Source organism: Bactrocera latifrons, unplaced genomic scaffold (genome assembly GCF_001853355.1).
Source record: "Bactrocera latifrons isolate USDA-ARS-PBARC rearing strain unplaced genomic scaffold, ASM185335v1 scaffold_1, whole genome shotgun sequence".
NCBI classification, from domain to species: domain Eukaryota; kingdom Metazoa; phylum Arthropoda; class Insecta; order Diptera; family Tephritidae; genus Bactrocera; species Bactrocera latifrons.
The window spans coordinates 5,329,855-5,344,397 of NW_017534407.1; the positions used below are offsets into that span (position 1 = coordinate 5,329,855).

At 31.8% G+C, this 14,543-nt stretch overlaps 3 protein-coding genes across 3 annotated transcripts in view; all 3 read left to right on the plus strand.

Annotated features, from left to right (window-relative positions):
* Window positions 1–4,095: 4,095 nt before the first annotated feature.
* Window positions 4,096–5,422, plus strand: LOC108978158 (60S ribosomal protein L8). The gene is made up of 3 exons (XM_018948306.1): window positions 4,096–4,150; window positions 4,433–4,586; window positions 4,653–5,422. The coding sequence occupies exons 2-3, from the start codon at window positions 4,449–4,451 to the stop codon at window positions 5,283–5,285; spliced, it is 771 nt and encodes a 256-aa protein (XP_018803851.1). The 5' UTR covers window positions 4,096–4,150; window positions 4,433–4,448; the 3' UTR covers window positions 5,286–5,422.
* A 644-nt stretch (window positions 5,423–6,066) lies between these two features.
* LOC108965102 (NEDD4 family-interacting protein 1) overlaps window positions 6,067–14,543 on the plus strand; it is a 12,168-nt gene continuing 3,691 nt past the window's right edge. The window contains exon 1 of the mRNA XM_018927302.1: window positions 6,067–6,262. The gene's annotated coding sequence lies outside the window, so the exon portion shown is untranslated. The remainder of the gene's footprint in view (window positions 6,263–14,543) is intronic.
* LOC108965107 (protein spitz) overlaps window positions 13,916–14,543 on the plus strand; it is a 2,711-nt gene continuing 2,083 nt past the window's right edge. The window contains exon 1 of the mRNA XM_018927313.1: window positions 13,916–14,043. The gene's annotated coding sequence lies outside the window, so the exon portion shown is untranslated. The remainder of the gene's footprint in view (window positions 14,044–14,543) is intronic.

The following is a 14,543-nucleotide window of genomic DNA, read 5'->3' on the forward strand; positions in this document are numbered from 1 at the left end:
AAAATTGAATTGAAACGCCATTTGTAAAAACATAAGTGATAGTACATAAATACAAATGAATGGAGAATATATTATATAATAACAATTAATGCGAAAAAGTGAGTAGAGCATATGGAATGGAAACCGGAAATGGTATATATGTAGAACGCATAGAAAATGTATGAAATTCGAGCTATGTATGTAAAAAGCAAAAACAAATAGCGCATCACAAAAAAACAAAAACATACTAATAATAATATTAGCATAAAAATGTAGCGATTGACAGCCAGCGTTACACACGTGACACACACACACGCAAATAGACACATTTAAAGATTTAAAAAAAAATATATGTAAACACGTAAAATGTGCGGCTGCAAAGCATTGCAAATAAGTAAAATAAAAAAGAAAAATAAATATTAAAACATAAAATAAAGATAAAAAAGAAAGCTAAATAAATGAAGCAGTTTATATACATACATAAGAATACTAAACGGCCTAGTTAAGCATTTTTTACTGAACTTTTTACAAAGCGCCTAAAAAACGGCGTTCGCAATAAAGAATGAATGCGTACACACACACACACACAAATGAGTTAAAAAAATTAAATACACACAGACATATATGTATACATATATGTACACATTAAATATATATACATATATATGTATATAAATGCGTTGATGGTGCATTAGATGAGCAACAAAAATAAGTTTATAAAATAAAAGAGAAGAAGCAAAGCAACAAATTAAGAGTTAACACATGCAATCATAAACAGATAGAAGCAAAAGGCGGGAAAATATGCAGCTGCAACAAATTTAATTTGTAATTTTTAATTGTAATTAGTTCACTTGCATATACCGACATATTTAATTTGTTTTTGCTGCGCTCAGTATCGGTATGTATAGCTAAATGTTTTTGTACTTCACCTCACACTCTTACATGTGCCCGAAATCAATGCCGATAACTGTAACCTTAACTGTATTTCTAGCACAACCACATAATTTGTAACGCCAACGCTAAAAAATCTAAAAAAAATTAATATTTAAAATTATTTATGCTCTTTTTTCCTGCAAAATACTTGCTACTTAACGTTTCTCGCTGTGTGTTGTATTTGTAGAAGCATAAACAATTTTGTTTTGCTGTTGTCGCAGTGCATGGTTGGCGCTTCATATTGAAGTGCTCCAGTCAACCAAACACCCTATTACATATGTAATTGTTTGTGTGCAACACGGTATATTCTTTATTTGGCAAAATACATACATACATACTGACAACATTTGCGAACTTATTTTTTCACTAAGCTTTTTCGTGTTCTTGAAATGAAATCTAAAAGAAAGTATATGAAAATTTAGAAACTTTTAAGCCACACTGGAAGTTACTTCAATCGATGTATATTTGTTTGTTTGTTTGTTCGTTTTTAACCTATAAGTTATGTAATTAATTAATAAATGTATTTGGATTTGTGTTAATTGGCGTATTGTTGGAATCTAATGTATACTTCTTAACCGGCCAAACCTTTGTATGCTGTCTTCTTAATTTTCACTATTGAAACTACAACATTATCATTATTAGTTTTTTTTTTATATATAATTGTGCGCATTGTTGCGCCAATAAGGCGCATATATCTAAATATTAATTGAAATAAATATGAAATATATATATATATATAATCTCAAAATTAAAATGGCAAAAAATAAAAAATGGAATGTGTATTCTTTGATGAAGCATTTAAAGCTAACGCTGTCGTTGAAAGTGGCATGTGCGGCGGTGCGGGGTGTTGTTGTGCTTTGAGGAGAAAATTCTTCTTAATTATGAAAAAATTCCACGGCAGTCAGCTCTAACTAAACGGAACGGACTCTGATTTTTATGCGGCCCGTCACCATTCCTCGAAATTACTTCAGCAATATTTTGCGCCACTACAACAACTAGCTCAAGACAATTTCGGAAAAAATTTACCAAGTGTACGATTTTTTTCTGTGATCCAAAACCAAAAACAATGGCTGCTGGTCGACGACAGCTCGTCTTAACGATCGTAAGAAAATTCTGGAACGCCATCGAAAAATATTTTTTAATATGTACTCTTTTCCACATCCATGCTACTAGGAGGAGAAAAAAAAATGACAAATTCTGGTACCACGAATGAACATGTGTAAAAGATTTCATGACGATTGCTGAATTTTTGCGCCCTGGACTTACATCAACTTGAAAATAACTTTCCAAATGGCAGATGACTTTCGAAATCTAACGGATTTCAAGAATTAAAGTTTGGTGACCATATTTTTGAAACATGTAAATGTAAAAAAAAACATTTTTTTTGGTAGAAACTTCGCTCAAATGCTAATAGCCTCGTGAAAATCACAAAAAAAAACTTTTTTTTTGGAGATTTTTAAGTGCCATTTTTACAAATAGTTAAATAAGAAACTTTACATTTACAAAATTTAATTTACTTTACGATTCAGTTTCAAAGTTTTTTGATTCTTTTAATTTCTTAGCCGGAATTCGATTATGGTGTAGAATATTTTTCGGCTTAAAATTAAGTCTTTAATCCAAAAAAAATATTACTATAGTTGAAAACAGGATGTAATCGATGGACTAGTCAAAATTTTAGACAAAAAAAATTAACGCTTCAGAGAGGATAAAAAAAATTTTATTGCTTTGATCATTACCTGACAAATATATCTACGAAGGCCGTGGGAAGTTTCAATCGATCTTTTTAGACGTCTCGGAGAAATCTCTCTCTCTCTGAAAACACCGTTTCGTGAAAAATTGTTGGGCTAAACATTTTTCATAAATTTAAATTGTTCACCGTCGGGAGTCAAACCTTACAGATTAACTCGCTAAAAAATATTATTTTTGTTTAATTATGGTGTGCATTTTATACATTTCACACAATAGTTTTATTTCAAAATTTCCAAAAAACACTTTTTCAAGCGGTCACAATATGTTAAATACAAAAAACAAAAAAAAAAATGGTTTTCAACTTTAAGAAAAAGCTTTAAATATTAAGGGTACGGAAAAAATTACGAAATCATCAATCTGCTGTTTATTGAACATATTTTTTGGCTCAAAGTAATGATGACTCGGTGAATTATATATTAAGTATACATTCATATTTAGTTTCTAGTTCGTTTGCACGATTATACGTTTCTTACGTGTTTTTTAGATTATGACGCTAATAGTGGAGAAATATTTTATTCGAAGCAGCTCTTGATAATATATCTCACTGTTTTCACTTAGAAATAACAATTTTTGTTTTATCAATAAGGTCTATTCAAAGCACCCGTGTCTACGAAACTGGTAATGTTTGTTCTCACGACCAATGGATCTATGGAACCGGAAATGATCCAATTGTTGTACGACCAAGGACTGTCAACTCGAAAGCAATCCTACGAACTGTTTCAGGGCTATTTTCTGTCGAAAGAACAACAGCGTTAAAGGAACTATGTCAACTTTATATCCTGTCAAGGTCTTTCAACTTGATGTAAAACAATTTGTGGAACAACAACTATCTTTTAATTTCTTTCAACTTATTCCTCAAACCCAAAGCGATAATACCTTTTGATAAATAATAGCTTTAGAATTATTAGCAGAATATAAACTCCTTTTAGCGCCTATATAATTTATAGAAATAGAGAGCGGAAGTAGCTTACAAAACGGAATAAAGCTTAACCCTCAGAAGGACATGAAAAAAACCAAACTTGCAGCTTTCATAAAGTTATACGAAATATTTTAATTTTTTTTTTTTTCAGAATTGGCTGCAAGGGTAAATATGCACTGATTAATATATAAATATAAAACAAAAATAAAAGTATTGAATTTCAACATTTTATTGTGATCTCGTGCTCAACAAAGGGTTAAACACGAAATCAAATATATTAAATCAGTTTGTCTATACATTAACTATATCTCGATATAAATTGATTCGTACATATATCTGCATACCATATATTTCCTGATAGTACCAACCAGCTAATATTTTCAATTTATACACTTTCGGAATGAAAATTAAAATAACACATCTAGACGGAAGTACGCACCATTCACAATAGTGTGGCGCTGTGTACTGTCATTACGGTTGGCAGTATTGTGGCCAAATGTCAAATTCCCATGTTTTGTACTTTTCTTCCTACTTCTCTACTTCTCTTTCTTTTCTAATTTTACAGGCTTGGTGGGTGCTTTGTGCTACAATTTAATCTTCAATTATTTCAATTTATACTAGCCATCGCCGCGAAATTATTATTTAAACGTGAACTTATCGTGATTATTACATCAAAGTTAAGAATATTTTATATTAATATCGATTTAATTTACATTTTGTAAACATTCCAAAAACTTGGCGGCGATGGCTAGTGCTGCATATGTGTACATATTTGATGGCGCATATATACAAAAATACTACAAGTTAATTGTGCGGTTATAATATTAATTGTGTATTATTTCCGTTGTCTAGGTATTGAAAGCCAGAAATGGGTCGTGTTATTCGTGCACAACGTAAAGGCGCTGGGTCCGTCTTCAAGGCCCATGTTAAGAGGCGTAAGGGAGCCGCTAAATTAAGACCCCTCGATTTCTCTGAACGTAATGGATACATCCGTGGTGTTGTTAAGGTAATTTACATTTATTGTTTTATTTTCTAAATTTTTACTTATACATTTTTTATGTTGCAATTGTAGGAGATTATCCATGATCCCGGCCGTGGCGCACCATTGGCTGTCGTACACTTCCGTGACCCTTACCGCTACAAGATTCGTAAGGAATTGTTCATCGCCCCTGAGGGTATGCATACCGGCCAATTCTTATACTGCGGCCGCAAAGCCACTTTGCAAATCGGCAATGTAATGCCATTGTCCGTGATGCCTGAAGGTACCATCATTTGCAACTTGGAGGAAAAGACCGGAGATCGTGGCCGTTTGGCACGTACATCTGGTAACTACGCCACCGTGATTGCCCACAATCCTGACACCAAGAAGACTCGCGTTAAGCTGCCATCTGGTGCCAAGAAAGTTGTGCCCTCTGCCAATCGTGCTATGGTCGGTATTGTTGCCGGTGGTGGTCGTATCGACAAGCCCATCTTGAAGGCTGGTCGTGCATACCACAAATACAAGGTGAAACGCAACAGCTGGCCTAAGGTACGTGGTGTCGCTATGAATCCCGTTGAGCATCCTCACGGTGGTGGTAACCATCAACATATTGGTAAAGCTTCCACAGTTAAGCGCGGTACATCTGCTGGTCGCAAGGTCGGTCTCATCGCTGCCCGTCGTACCGGTAGAATACGTGGTGGTAAGGGCGACACCAAGGACAAATAAGCTGGAACTTAACAACAATCCGGGTTTAGTTGAAGGGAGTGAATATTCTAATAGTGAGAATGTGTATTTGTTGGTGGTTTTAAAATGGATTCGCATTTACACAGAAAAAATAAAAATATTTTTATTTTAAAATGAAATTGTGTAATTTTTGGAAATTACTTTGTGCTACTTATTTTTTTTCTCAAAATATTGGATTTTACCACATATTTATTTCTCTAGCAATTCAAAACTTGACGTTTGTTTAGGGTATGTGGATCCGATTTTATGGAAGATAGAAATTTATTTTGATGACAGCCAGATGCACATAACTTGAAATGAATCTGAATATAAACAAGATATCTGGTCAAATTAAACATTTTTTCCATTCACCGGTTTGATTTTCTTAGATGAGTGCGAGCTTTCTATATGCTATAGTGTCCTATCTGAATTTATTTGGAGTGTATCCGTTGTTTTGGTAACGAATCCATACCGAATTTCTTGAAGATATCTCATCAAAATAAAAGTTTTCTATACAAAGTATATTATCATCCCATTCTAGTTTATTTATACATTAGAAGCAGCCAGAGTGGTTTAAAATATAATGAAACCATAAAAGTATATAATATATTTTCCCATAATATTAAATATTTTAATATTTACATGTAAATTAATACTTTTGTTGCACTGTAGTAATTTCATTCAAGTTTCAAACCTATTATAGCGGGTTTGAAACATGGCCTTTTGACATTTGTATTATTCTGATTTTGACAATTAAAAGTGCAGAAGAAAATTGAAATTTTTTATTTCATTGAAGATTGGCTAGGCATAAGGAACGGAAAAAGTTTATTGGCAATTGTTTTGATTCACCAGTTAAATACGTTTAATTTGAGAAAATTAGTACAATTTAACAAGAAAAAATTGCAAATCAAACAGTGCAAGCGGATAAAGAAATAATTTTAATATATATTGTGCGAGAAATTGGAAATCTTCGTTTAAAGGTAAATGAAACTGACACAATCGTATTAGAAATCTAATTGATCGATGGGGGAAAAATGGCCAACGCAGCCAAAGTGTAAAACAAAATACAAGGTAGATTGGCCATTAAGCCTTCATTCAATGACAAGCTTAAGATTATTTGTGTAATTGTGTTTTTGATTATTTATTCTTACGTAAATTGTCTTCGAAATTGATATACAAATAACGAAAACGATATTGTCCATGTAGGGTTAACTTAAATTGAATGAATTGTTAAAGTTCAGATTGTGCTTGGTTAAATTGCTACAATATCGCTTTGACGTTGAGTTAATTGGAGACGCGCCACTGCAGCGCAGTGAAGTCAATTGATTTATCAATGCAAACATATGTAATGGCAATGGGAATGATAAAAATAGAAATATCCTTGTGTGTGGTAGTTTTTAGTGAATGAATCATGAAACTCCTTGTTTTGTAGCTTTTATTGACTCGCTGTTTCGTTGCATTCATACTTGGAAGGAGGTCAATTGAGACATACATTATGCATGGTTCATTTAACCGATTGCGTTACCAAGAACTAAATGTTTCATTCTTAATAAATTCGTAATTCTATAACGTGCTGTGCCTTGATTTGTATAAATTTATTCTTTGATTTTGGGGTTTCTTTCGCTTATGTACCTTTGAAGTCAAATCTTGTATATAAATCACTATTTTAAGGGGGAGTAGGGCTAATGCATTTAAAAAAAATCACAGTTTTTTTGATTCTTTAAAAAAATTTTGAAAAAATTCAAATCACTTTTTAAAACCAATAGTATGACATTAGAAAAAGAAAATTTAACAGAAAACATTTTCTATTCCCCCTTAAAATCAGTCGTTCTATCAAGTAGATTTTTTAAAGTATGTGATAATATACAGCTATTATGTTTTCATTTTTATAAATATTATTTGAAAGCCTTAAGCCCAAACTCTAATATCGATAAATATTTAATTTTGTGGTTGTTCGGTTTGTTATTGCAGCAAAGTTAGATTATGGATTACTGTTCTGAAAATATAAGCTATGGATTTTTATCTACTAATCACCTCTTTTTTAACACGGTCTTTTGGTTTTAACCAAAAAGTAAAAACTACGAACTTCGTAGAGAAAACTCACGACCCCTTTAAGAAAATTTCTTCATAAGTAAATACATATTCAAAATATGTAGATAAAAATTATGCAAAACTTCCTACATCAGATCATTAAAAGTCGCTTTACCGATTTTTCTTTACGACTACAGTTTTTGTTTCAACTAGTACGAAACCGAATTATTTCATCAGTTAAGAGCAAATAAAATTATGTGCATATTCCCTGCTGTCTGAATTAGCACTTACCATACTGCCTCAAATTGTTTAACATGGTGCGAAATACACCCACATGCTCGTATACAATGTATGCTTAGCTAGTGCGTACATATGTACATATTATTACTTAATTGTCTTAAGTATGGCTTATTTCTCAACACGTTTATTTACAATATTAGTCAACCAATAAGAAGTGTGACTGTTGAAGCAGCTGACCGTTTACATACATTGGCTAAACAATGGGAGTACCTTAGAATACATACATATGTATACCTATCCGCGCTAAAGCAGGCGTTATGTTTGCTTTGGTGACTGCAATTACGTCTTCCTGTCGCAGCTGTTGGTAGTGTGTTAATTTTGCAGCTGCGTGAAAACATTGCCGTAAAGTCCATGACAGTGCATACAGACAAACGTTTGTCTGTTATCAGAAGGAAACGTCGGTGACCCTATAATATACATATGTATATAAGATAAGCGTGATTTATCAGTATATACGCGAACTAGTCTCTCAGTTTTTAAGATATCGAACTAAAATTACTTTTTAGAGATTCTTCTAAACGAGCTGTTTATTTGTGGGAACCACCGATATCATATCACTATGGGAAGTAGAAAATTTTTATTATATATTTCTATGTCGAAATGTTTACTGAAATCATATAAAACAAATCTCATCTTTAATCGCATTTCACCTTCTTTTCTTTGCGTTTTTAGTATTGACATTTTTTTCGCTTAAAAATTACTGCGAAGTATTGTTTGCCTACCATTGAAATACTACTTCATGAAGTACTGGAAAATACAAGTACATTTGGAGTGTATGTACTCTCCTTTTGCAATAATGGAAGTTCCTGTACTTCAGAACTACTTTTGTTAACAATGATTACAAGTATTGTGAAAGGCGAAAACTTGAGCAAATATTTACTCAGCTATGATTCCAAGTTAAATGTAAACATCAATTTTTTTAAAGGCAGTATTCATTTATAGTGTATACGAACCTACGTAACAGGGACAGAAGCCTGAAATATAGCTGGTAACTCTATCAACCCTGCTGCATTTTTCAAAATTATTTCTGGAATATTTTCAATCTCTACTAAAAGAACGATATTTCTTCTGATTTTTTAATTTTAGGATTCTGAAAATTTCCAACTAACTCTAAATCGATTTTTTAACTAAAAGTTTTTGACTTTCGAACCACAATATTTTTATTTTGCTACATTAGTTTTTTTTTGTTTTCGAAACATATCAAGTGCTTGTGTATTCTACATACTGATATACACACATGCATATGCTCATACGCTTTTAAATGTTTTATTTCCTTTTTTGATTAACTGTAAGCTCACCTTATCGCGTATTTATCAGCAACTGTTTTCCGATTATCAGGTAGGCATAAATATATGTGAACGTGTGTGCTATGAATGTAATATATACACTCACATGCATATGTATGTAGGGATTTAGCTGATAACCAGTTTATTGCAATTGGCAAAAGCAACGCGAAAGCGGTAAATAATTTGCTTTGCCAACACTTTTTGCTTTGCAAAACTGTTCAAATTAATAAATATTTCTCTTTAAACGTGTACGTAATGCGTCTATATATGTATTAACAAATGTATTTAATGACAATATACATATGGCTATTATATACATAAATATTGGTATAAATGTATATATAGAACATTACGGTATGGGTATTAAGTCAAGGAACCGTAAATGCGATGTATTGAGTTTCGAAAGTCGGTATATATATATTTTCCAGTATTATTGAAGCTTGAAACAAGGAACAATACCCTTCACGAAGTAAAGGGTTATAACAAAAAATTTATCTAGATTTTGTTCGTTAAATTTTCTATGGCAGTTCTAAACATTATGCTTGGAGATTGTAGCATTGACTTGGGCAATAATCTATGTCAAATTTCGTGCAGATGTCTTATCAATAATAAAAATATTTGCCTTACAAGAACATGACTTTGACGGTAAAATTTGTATGGCAGCTGGGAAATTAGTTCGCGTATATAAAGACAGACGGACATAGCTAAATCGACACACATCGACACGCTGATCAGCTACTTGTATAAATATATATACACTTTCAGAGTTTCCGACGTTTCCTTCTGGGTGTTAAAAACTCCGTGGCAAACTTAAAATAAAATGATCTGGTTAAATATTTGTATTTATGTATGTATATTTAGTAGAAATACTTTCGGCTCCATCATCAACCAAAAAGTAAATTCTTAAACTTATAACGTTAACTTTGATAGTATTTTATAAATTGTTTCACCCCAAAAAAAAATTTTTTTGTTATTTTCTGTGTATATTGATCGTATTTGCAAAAGTGTGCATCTCTACATTTGTAACTCTTCTTTGAAGTATACAAAATTACAAAATTGTTATTCTCAGAAACTTTTTTTTTATTTTTATTGAAAAAATTTCAAATCATTATGTTTAATCGCCTAATTGAGATAATCAAACTTTGTCGCAGAAATTTTCAAATTTTGAAAAGTGAACTTTCTGAATATAAAAAATTTCAAATCACTATGTTTAATCGCCTAATTGAGATAATCAAACTTTGTCGTAGAAATTTTTAAAGTTTGAAAAGTGAACTTTCTGAATAAGTGATGGTTATTTTTGAGAAACGAAAATTAGTTGGTAAAATTTTAGTTTGAATGAAGAAACGAAAATTCCTATTATAAATGTATGGGAACCTAAGAAAAAAAAAAAAAAATAGCAACCCCTTAGAGTTAATCTACAGTGCCTGGCTTGAGGGAGGATTTTTTGTTTGTCTATCACTAACATTAGAGGGGGAAAGAGTTAAAAAGAAAAAAAAAGAATGTTTCAAGCACCCTAGTGTGTATTATGTTAACTGAATTAATTATTGTTAGAAATTATGAACAACTGTTTCTATATTATATTTTTTGCTATAAATAAACTTTTTTTAACGCTACCCTAAATTAATAAAAAGTTTTAAATGGAAAATTTCGTTCTATCGTGCCTTGTCCTTAGAAGTGTTTTGAACACAATTATTACCGTCAATCAATGTGTTTACTAATCTGATGCTGATAATGAGTTATTGAAATTAGCAAATAAATCTGTAATATGTTGTTAGCCGTATCGTTGTTTAAAATATCTTAAATTAGTTTTGTTATCTGAAGTAGCAAGTATTTATAATTAATTTGGTTTTTTAATCACAAATACAATACATATGTATGCATGTGATTTTTGTTGCTTTGCAGGTTATGAAATATTTTCTAAATAATTAGGATGAGTGTTGTTGGCGGGTTTTAACTTAAAAATTGAGTTTGTTGCGGTTATGTACATGGGATTGACGTGGAATTACTCTGTATATACATACTTTGTGGCCTGTAGTAATGTGCTCATACTTCTGAAAATCCAAATGCCATTGCACTTCAAATTAATAGTGTTTGTTTCTTCGACAAAGCCATGGCTGTGAGCAAGTATTTTTGGCACAATCTTCTATTTTGAGTTAAATTGCTTTATACAAAGAGAGGCAGTACTTCCAATGGCAGTCATTGGGATATAAATATAATATAAAGGTTGTATTAGAGTTTTGATCACTGAATGTTGAACTACTATAAATTATTTTAGATCAACATTTTAAAATCAGAAAAATGTAATGAAAACTATATTGTTTTATTATACTGCATACTTGAATGAAATTTTCAATAAGTCTTTTAGAAAAACAGTAATTTTTAAACGTGACCAAGAGGTGATGGCTAATACTATATGGCTTTAAAAAAGTCTATAAACGACCTGAATTAAGTGTGCCTTGCAAATATAAGTTTAAATACTTTCATATTTCATAAATACTTATCTATTTCTAAAACTGGAACCTGGTAGTACCTTTACTTTGCTTGTCAATATTAAACTTGCATATTCATATTTGCTCATAAATAGTTTAATAGCACAAATTGGCATATTTTCCTACAATCGGGTATACTTATAACCGTTATCTTTAAAAAAAAAAAAAGAAAAATATTTTTGTTTAACTATTTTAGTTTTTTATTAGTGAAAAGCTGTTAATCTCTAAATACAAAACAGATATCGTACGTGCCTCGCGTTATTAGTAAGCTGAATTCAAACAAAGTACTATCAAACAAAGTACTGTGTAATACTCATATTATAGAGTACTTAATTATTTAATTTTGATGATAGCAATGGGAACCACGCGTCGAATTGTTGGTTTGTTGACGGTCAGACAGAAAGTGAGTTTAAGCTAACTGTATTACACCTAAAAGTTGTTTACATAATAATAATACTACTAAAAGTATGTACAGATGTAAATATTATCTACGAGTATAGTATTTTTAGTCTATAAATACATATACATACTTATGTATGTACGTCGTTAACATTATGACCGCATGTACTTACAGCTGTATAGTTGAGTTTCAAGGTTGTCCTAGTTTGTTAGTATACATAGATAATTAATTTGGTTCCACACACAAAATAAAAAAATCACGCCTTTAGGAAAGATTATTTTTGGAAAGAATTCTAAAAATGTCATAGATAAAGAAATACCCCCAATAACGGTGGTGTCTCCAAACTCGGTTAGCTCCTGAATTTATATTCTCCCCTAGAGTCGAATTTATGTTTGTTAACTTACTGACTATATGTGATTAATCATATATGTATATGGTCAGATTGCAATATTTGTAGGAGATTTGGTTTAGTGTTTCCACAGAATTTCAGACATATGGTCATGTCTTATAAATACGATCAATTCTTCCAATTTTGCACCACTTCTGCCAATTCATTAGTCGGCAGGACTATCATCATAGTTCACTGACCGCTACAAAAAATATATATACAAACGATCACCATGGTAAGCTGGATCGATTTAGCTATGTCCGTCTGTCTATCTATATGTTAACTAGTCCCTCAGTTTTTGAGATATTGATATGAAATTTTGCACACGTCCTTTTCTACCACTGATCATTTGTTGGACCCAACGAATCGGACCACTTTCGGAATTAATTAATTATGGAAAAACTTTTTATTTAATGAGATATCTTTAGAAAGAGTTGGGCCACTATGTTGTTGTTATTGTTGTAGCGACAGAATTCTACCGAGTTGATAGTCTATGGTCGGATAAAAATCCGGTTCCCGACTACCGTGAGAGACACCATCGGTACATGAGCTTTCGCCAAAGCCATATAGCCCAAGATTGATGGCAAGAGATCTAGTAGTCTCTTTGCTTTCAGTAAGGCTAGCCTCTCCTTAGATTTGGGGCTTTTTACGTGCTATTGACCTATTTGGCGTCCACGCAGTAAGGCTGAGAATCCTACCTACCTACCTTCAGACAACCCAACGAGTTGGCGGGAATGGAAATTAAACGCCTGTGCAAATTTATATTGTCTACTTAGTGTTTTGCTAATTTATAATTTCGAACATAGGAATTATTATTTTCTATCACTTCAAAAAGGAGTACATTTCGGAGTCCACGTGCCAACTTTGATCAGCCACCTAACCTAACCTATTGTCCAAGCATCGGTATAAACTTAAAAGATATCATTCAGATCAGACCACTAAAACATATATCTAGTTGTCATACGAACTGACCGAATAAAGTTCTTGAAAGAAATTCTTTTACGTGAAGGGTATTATAGCTTCGGAGCAGCCGAAGTTAACGTTATTTTCTTTTTAATTATTAAATAAAATGACTTCAAAAAGCATCACAAAAGAAAAAAGCGCGTCTTTTCTGACTTGGTAATGAACATAACCCTTAGAGGGTGTGGTGATCTTTATAAATCATGTCTATACATAAATATCTATTATATATGCCTTGACTAGGCAACTGCGCATGAAGGAAGTTACATCATCGTCTTGAGAAGTTAATCAAGCGCAGCCTGCGCATCTACAAAACACACATACACCTACTACACATGTGTTATAGAAGCTTCGAATTGAGAAATTTAAGCATTTCATCAAATTACTACTTCTACTTGCGACTAGATGCGCCAAATCAAATCGTGTCTAATGCTTATTTGTCGCTTGTTGTAGGCGTTGGCATTTTTTTCAACGCCTGCTGACTGCTGACTTAATTGGTCGTTAACTATTATAGTAAACCGGTGCAGGCAGCAGTGCATTAAGTGTTCACAAAGCAACGAAACTTACACTGTAACGAAGTAAAGCGCAATGCGAGTGTGTGTTTTTTGTACCGAAAATATATTGAGAAAAAGTGTTTGAAGTTTTTACAAAAAAATTACTTGTGAAATAAAAAAATAAAAAATGTGGAAAAATAAAATAAAATAAAAATAATAGAAAAATATAAAATAAAAGTAGAAACAAATTGTCTAGAAGTGTACTTTTTTAAGTGGTTTAAAAAGATTGTGAAATTTTTTGTTTTTGCGTAACTTGAAATACATATGTATGTATATTGTCTAGTTGCTTTCAGTTGCCTTGTGCGGTGAAAAAAAGCATACGGATTTTGTGTACTATTGAGATAAGCTAAAAGGTAATTAAATAAACGTGTTTTACAGTGAACGTGACATGTGCTTTTTTCTGCATATAAATTTTGCTTGCTTGATTGTTTTGAAATCACCGTTACTAAATTAAAAAGTGATTATTTTCACGCTATAGGGCGCTCGCTGCAACGCGCTTACACAAGCCTCGCTTACGCACGTCTCTGTTACGCTTTAAGGAATGCCATCATTAACCAGCGAGTCTTCAGAGTTTTACATGCGAATATATTTAATGCAATTATATTTAAGCAATAAAAAATATTTGTATGTAAATATAATTGCCACGCTTAAATAAAAAATAAATAAAGAGCTTTGCGAAAAAATTGTCAGCGGAAGGAAGCTCCTAAAACATTGCCGCTATATAATATCTATTATAATTGTTTTTTTATTATTGTAATAAGTTTTATACTTTTGTTTATACATATATTATATTTCATAATTTGATTTTGTAAATGTACTACATGCTTTAAAAATAGTTCACTTCAAAAGCATT